The 7,602-nt window shown below is 35.1% G+C and overlaps 1 protein-coding gene across 1 annotated transcript; it reads left to right on the forward strand.

The window, feature by feature from the left end:
* Window positions 1-365: 365 nt before the first annotated feature.
* On the forward strand, window positions 366-4,541 carry LOC147842409 (potassium voltage-gated channel subfamily E member 2-like). Its single transcript, XM_087268159.1, has 2 exons — window positions 366-482; window positions 2,624-4,541. The coding sequence occupies exon 2, from the start codon at window positions 2,632-2,634 to the stop codon at window positions 2,995-2,997; it is 366 nt and encodes a 121-aa protein (XP_087124285.1). The 5' UTR covers window positions 366-482; window positions 2,624-2,631; the 3' UTR covers window positions 2,998-4,541.
* Window positions 4,542-7,602: the final 3,061 nt, after the last annotated feature.

The following is a 7,602-nucleotide window of genomic DNA, read 5'->3' on the forward strand; positions in this document are numbered from 1 at the left end:
ACTTGCATGTGGAGCTATTTCACACCAAGGCCAAGTTAGAAAAGGTGATAGAAATATCTACAGTCCCCAGTGACTCATCTCCACCAACATGCATTTTAAATAGCTTGATAAAGTCTGTAAAAGGCAGTGAAAACATCAGAGTCTCTGATGACTGTTAATTAGAGCCAGGCTGATCTGATCACAGCTTTAGTCTAGTAGGCAGAGTTTTAGACCTAGACTTTTCTCCATGGAAAAGCTGATAATGACCTTGACTTGTTTTACATTCATTAAAGTTGTTGACATCTTGAGAGGGTTGGATCTTTGTGAATAAGTCTGTGTATGTAAATGGTTGGGTGGAACCGTGATCCCAGATGCTATCCTGTATTTCTTAGTGTATTTTATAGGTACGCTGCAAGGAGACAAGCAGGAAAGATCCACAATACAATTTTATTTTGACATTTTGCAGTAACTGGAAAGTTCCCAGTACCACCAAAGACTGTAAGGTATGCCTGTTTTATATATAAAGATGTTTTAATTTAGCTCTCGTAGTTGTTTGTGTGTAGAAAATTATATATTTTTAAAAAATATGATTTTAAATGTTATATGATTTGTTTTTATTCAGAAAAAAACAGCTAAATAATATTTAATATTCTACTTATTAATATTACTTGTATTTAGTATTATTATATAATTTTATTTGTCATATGTCATAAGCCTTTCCTAAATATCAATGTTAAAAAGATAGGTCACAATTTATTTTATGGTACAGCTCTCACTATTAATAAATCATTAACTATAACATTTGCCTCCGTAAACTCCTAATCTGCAGCTTATTAATGGTTATTGGTGTAGTAGGTTTAGCTGTAAGGTGGGATTGGGGATGTAGAATAAGATCAAGCATTATGTACTTTGATTGAAATAAGTGGTTGGGTATGTGTGTATAGCATCTTTAGTTGAACTACCAATAGGGTATGCACAGTTAGTGTTTCTTCACATACCGATAAACCTCCGGTAAAAGGTTTATATGACTTTTTAAATTTTTATAAGGTTCCTTTTACAGCATTGATGTTGTAATGTAATAAAATATAATCAGTTAAATAGACTTAAGCATTCATTTAGTTGTTCAAGCATAAACAAGATTAAAAGCCATTTATAAGCATGCACCATCAGAAGCAGGTGAGCGCAGAAACTCCATTGAAAATAACAGAATAAAATTAATTGGTAACACTTTACAATAACAATACATGAATAATGATGTATTAATATGTAAACTAAACATTACTTTATTATGAATTAATGATGAGTTAAGGTATGCACTAATTATGAATTAACTTTAACTACAACAGGATTCACATGAGTTCATGTGTGAATAATGGCTACCTTAATTACTTGTTAGTTCATGATTGTTTGTTAATTAATGTATTAATTACCACATTAGTTTATGCTTAATTTAACCATGATGAACTCATGATATGTTAATGTATAATTATGTTGTGACTTTACTTGGAGGGGCACATCATCATTAACCGATTCTTAACTACTCATGAACTCCTTATGCACGTCCAACTAGTGAGTTTACATTGAATAACAATAGAAAAGTGTTCTGTCAACATCAACATGAAGAGGAGTTCATAAGTAGTTAAGGATGAGTTAAAAGTGATGTGCCCCTCCAAGTAAAGTCATGACATAACTATACATTTACAGCTCATGAGTTCATGTTGGTTACATTTAGCCTAAACTTAAATGTTAATTAATACATTAATTAACAACATGTACTAACAAGTAATTAAGGTAGTCGTTATTTACACATGAACTCATGTGACTCATGTTGTACTTATAGTTAATTCATGATTAGTGCATACCTTAACTCATCATTAATTCATAATAAAGTAATGTTTAGTTTACGTATTAATACATCATTATTCATGTACTGTTATTGTAAAGTGTTACCAATTTATATAGTTTAAAGACATGGTGCAGAAGAAAAAAATATTTAATGCAGTGCTTCGTGTACATTCTGTAACACACTTTATATCGTATATAAACCAGGCAGTGAAGATCATTAATTTTTAAAGAAAATTGACTTTAAATGTGCCGATTTTGTAACGATTTACAGTTCACTGGAAGTGTCTGACATAGGTTACTGAAAATATATATACTGTTTTCTCACTGTTAAATAGCTTATTGCCTGTCTATTGAGATATTAGCTGTTCATTAGTACTGATGAAATACATATTCTACATACTCTTTCTTATTTTACATCAACCAATAGCTGTTATAAGCAGCAAATTATGAGTTTATTGGGGCAAGAGTTACACTTAATGGTTTATTATTAGCAAGAATTGTACGTTAAACTAAAGTGTGACCGAAATTTCTTCCAGATTCACCTTTTAATGTTTGTGTTTGAATATATAATGACAAAACCAACATTTAAGCATAACTAGCTTTTAGATCAAAATGATATGTCAAACAAATTGTTGACATATTTGAGTAACCCATTGACTTAACTTCCCTTTTATAATTATGCACCGTTTGTTTACTTAATAATGAAGCAACAAATGTTTTCTCTTTTTTTTTAATAAAGTCACCTAATCACGCTTTTTACAGTGTATGAATATACTTGTCGACTTGTCTGTATGAACAGTGTGAAGAATGCTGGAACAGAACTCCACAGATGTGCATTCCCTGCTGGTTTCCTGGTTCCAGCAGTACTTTAATGAGAGCTGGTCAATAGGAGCAGCTCCACACGCATCTCCCCATCCTCCACCTGTGCATCTGAGCGGCGATAAAGGTTACGGCATGATCTACATCTGTCTGATGGTGGGACTCTTCAGTTTCTTTACCTTTGGCATCATGTTCAGCTACATCCGCTCAAAGAAGGTCGAGAACTCACGGGATCCCTATCATCAGTATATAGCCAAAGACTGGGATAACATAGCATATCCTGTGGTCATCAGCAACCCTTCTGCTCTTGCCCAACTTCCAGGTTACAGTGGAAAAGACCAGGATTCAAGCTAGATTACTGATGGTGGAAAGTGTAGCAATCTGATTGTCTGTTTCTTTAAATTGTATGTTCTCAACTGTTGTTAGTTTAATGAAATTCACGTAAATGTGCACAGGAATAAATGACCAACTATTTAATTTCTACAGTGTGTTTTGCTGTATTAATCATACAGGATCATCCCAACTCTGCTCTAAAAGCAAAAAGCAGAAACTACATATTTGGGCAGAGTTGTGACAGAGTCACCTGGTTCATTTTATCCTGTTTCAGATGTAAATTGCAGTAACTGCAAAATCCAAGCTGGTGTAAAAACTTTAAAGGCATTTTGTTCTGTTTCAATGTTTATGTAGATACTGTACCATACTATGATTGTTAGGGTGCTTTCACACTTGGTTTAGTTGCCTGGACTGTACACACCTTCTCCTGCCTTCTCCCCTTGCCACCTTCTTGGTTGGTTTGTGTTCACACTGTCTTTTTTCCTTCTGAACCCCGGTACGCTTGCGTTGTCGAGCTGCTGTTGTGTGTATGGCTGTTGCTAGGTGACGGCCACGAAAACAAAGCGACAAATTGGAAAGACGTCCGCACATCACGGTTGTTCTGCTTTCACTGAATCTTTTGGTTTTGGACATACTGAAAGCAACTTGCATCCATCTGCCGCAAAAATATTATAACTCTTTGTCTGCAGAAGGTGTTTTTGGAGGAGACAAGCAGACATTATCACTGTGCTTGCCCTTGCCCACAAATGAACATTATGAAAACGATAGTTTGTTATACTGTTGGTGGTTCACTTGCATTATTTGGTACGATTGCATTCGTACCAGATGTGAACCGGACCAGAGTTTACGTGAACTGTACCCCAGACCACCTCTTTCAGGTGGACTCGGGATGGTTCACAAGTTCGCAACCGAGTTCAGAAGACACGTTCACACTAGCTAAACATAATGTACTCTGACGTCAAACAAACCCAGTGCTAACGTTAGTGTGAAAGCACTCTTACTGTGCTCCAAAACAAATACACAATTTGTATTTTGACATAAGCATTCAAACCTTGCAGTTTCTATCACTACACTGTAAAAAAAGTTGACTCGACTTAAAATATTAAGGCAACAAACTTCAGGACATTTTTGAGTTAACTTTCAACCCAATTACTGCACTTGACTCGATTTGAGTAAACTCAAAAATGTCCTGAAGTTTGTTACCTAAAATTTTTAAGTTAAGTCAACTTTTTTTAGTGAACCATCAACAAGGTCCAAGGATCAACAAATGTTTTTAAAACATAACTGTGCACTTGCGCTTCTCATTGTAACATGATGAGCAGAAAACATTGCTGCTCGGTGTTTGAACTTTCAGCAGTGAAATTAAAACCACACTGAGATGAACTAAACTGAACTTGAACTCTGAAATCTGGACTGATGCAGTTTCAATTTACTAGAACTTAAAGCTGCTTTGACACAATCTACATTGTAAAAGTGCTATATAAATAAACATTCAATTGAACATTTAATCGAACTTGAAATGCCAATTTGAGACCAAACTGAATTCTATGCTAATTTATACTATTAAAGGCAAAAATTGTTTGAGAGATTTATCATTGTTGCTTTGGTTGTACTATATGAGATCGGCTTTAGCTCATTGACTCATCCTAGTCAAGCTGATATAAACTGAATGCTAATGGCTTACTTGTTTAATAAGGAGGAGCTATTCGATTTGCCCTGCCTTCATGGTTCAATTGAAATTACCTCATGCATTAAATGACCCGCTCATTCCACAGCACTCCAGGAGACCTTTAAAAGGTTAGTAATGAATTTCATGAAGTTTATTTATAAACTAATTTTAAGAGGAGCACATGCGTATGATTGATCACGGCTGGTCCCACATTAACTAACGCATGATACACCAATCAGATGATTCCTACCTCGCTATAAATAATCGGAGTTTCTTACTTTAGTTATCTTAACCTTGAAGAATCCCCCTTCCACCTCTAATCCTCCACCTTTCCCGTTATAACACGGAATGGTGGCCCAGTGGTTAGCCCTGTTGGCTCACAGCAAGAACATCACAGGTTTAAATCCTTAACAGGCCAGTTGTCATTTCTGTGCAGAGTTTACATGTTCTCCTCATGCTCGTGTGAGTTTCCATCAGGTTTTCCGGTTTCCTCCCAAAGTCCAAAAACATATGTCATAAGTGACCTGATCTATCTAAAGGAGCACTATAGTGAGCTCTTAACCAGCAGTATATCTCTAAAAAGCCATTTATAATCTGTCATCAGCTCTAAATAAGGGGGGAGTTCTCGAGATCTACCTGAGTTCAAACTCCCCTCTCATCCTGCAAACATGTGGGATCTCCGGGCTTGACGATCTTATGAGCTCAGAACTCTCTCTAAGGACAGCATGCCAAACTCGCTTTATAATCAGTCATCAGCTAAGAGTGAACTCTTGAATTCATTATTTTCTGAAGATGCCTGTGCATAACCTACTCTGTATGAAACCAGATGAAACCACCCGAGATTTTTAATGTCAGCAGTGAAATTGAGCACAACAGACACATCACATCATGATGATGACATCACTTTCATCAACACATAGTCATGCACCCTATACTGACACTGATGAATATGCACACAAAAGAATATCTGTAGCTTAATGATATTCCGATTGAACCACTGAAAGCATTTGGACTGTTTTGAGAATGTTTTTGCTATTTTTCTAGACTTTGAACAAGACAAAGCTGTCTTAGAGGATCAGAGAGCTCTTTGATTCAATCTTAAAACCTATGTAATTTTGCGTTCCAAAGATGAACAAAGGTCTAATGGGATTTCTGCAAATAAGTCCAGACCATCTGCCATCAGTCTGCAGGTCTGAATTTGTGAGTCTAAAGAATAACTTTATATAATCTGAATGAACAGTTGGCATGGCAATGAGGTGAGATTCTATCTCCACAGAAGCATACATTTAAAAATAATGGCTCTGCCCTTAAGAGACTGGACTGAACTGAACTCAGTTTTTTTTTGTATGTAATTTGAACAGAGGTTTTAGGCATCTCTGAGACACAGTGAAAAAGCTAAGTTTATTTTAAAAGTTCAATACACCCTGGAGTACTTTTCTTAAAAAAAATGTAACAGATTTGTGTGTGTTAAGCATCAATTAAGACAATGTTAGCACCTGTCAGCTTTAATTGTGGCAAAAACTGGATAATTTTGAGCTTTTGTCAGCCAATTTTATCTTACGGGTCTAAAATCGGTGACGTAGAGTAAATCTGCTAGTGGAGTGATGATGTGTCAGTTTCTTATTTTTATTCATAGCGGACTTTTCTTATCCTATAAGAAGATCCTGCTGCTTGATTATTCATGAGGGCTTGCTTTCAGAAGGCAAGGCAGACCTGCCAAGCTGTAAGACCCAATGACTGGATGAGACCGCACAAGGCAAGCAGTATTTAGCCGTTCATGAAGGGTCGTATGTGTTTGTTTCCATGATTCACAGGGTTTGTTGCATGTTTTTCTCTGCGATGCTGCCAGCGCCGATACAGCAAAGCTGTTGGGAGGCAATTGGGCCCCTAAAAATATTTCTGGGGCCCAACAACTGTGTGGGCTCTTAGAATCAGAACTTTTAGAATCTTAGAACTTTTCCCCTCTGGTGGCATAAGTGAACATATGTAGCAGGGCATTTAAATACTGTTTATTTCTTTACATTTTAATTTTGTAAACTATAAAATCATGCGTCTCCTCACGGTTTGTATCCAGGGTATCTGCAGGGTCTTAAAAAGTCTTAAAATTTCTTAAATTTTAGGCCTTAAAAATTCGTAAATTGACTGAAATAATGTGCTGTAGGTCTTAAATAATTTTAAAAAGGTCTTAATTTACCTATGTCCATGTAAAGCTACCGAATCAGGCTAACACCCATTTAATCACTAACATTCCATCTCAATAAAAGTTTTAACAAATGTTTTTTAACTCTATTGACCAATATGGTTTAATTATCCTCATTCCAAAAACGTTTGTTTTTAATATTTTTTTAACGTTTTAAATGTGCCATTATAAAAAAAATTCTTAGCGCTTAGCCTTGTGTAAGTCTTAAATTTCATTCATAATGGTCTTAAAAAAATCTTTAAAAGTCCTAAATTTATCTTGATGAAACCTGTAGAAACCCTTGTGTCTCATTTCGTGAGCCAACTGACAACAGTTATTCGCTCCCTTTTTTTTTGTCCCCTGCTCTGCTGGCCACGCCCACTTCTCCCTTTGCTCGCAGCGCTCCATGGCCATTATGAAGATTTCTTTTTTTTTGTAATTCTGAATTTTGAAGTGGACTTGAACTGAAAGAGGGGGGTTTAATGGGGGTTTATTTATATATATATATATATATATATATATATATATATATATATATATATATATATATATATATATATATATATATACATACATACACGTGTTTCCAAAGGACCAAATCGACTTTAAAAGAATTTTCTAAAGCCTTGTGTAATGATACTGAAAAATCTGTTATGAAATTAAAATGAAATCTATAGAAATATATATTTTTATTAATAAAGTACTTAAACATTTTAATGTTATTACAGTTTGTACAATATTTAAGATCAAATATTATTGCAAAACAAATATACAAGTA

Source organism: Danio rerio, chromosome 9 (assembly GCF_052040795.2).
Source record: "Danio rerio strain M-AB ecotype USA chromosome 9, GRCz13ab, whole genome shotgun sequence".
NCBI classification, from domain to species: domain Eukaryota; kingdom Metazoa; phylum Chordata; class Actinopteri; order Cypriniformes; family Danionidae; genus Danio; species Danio rerio.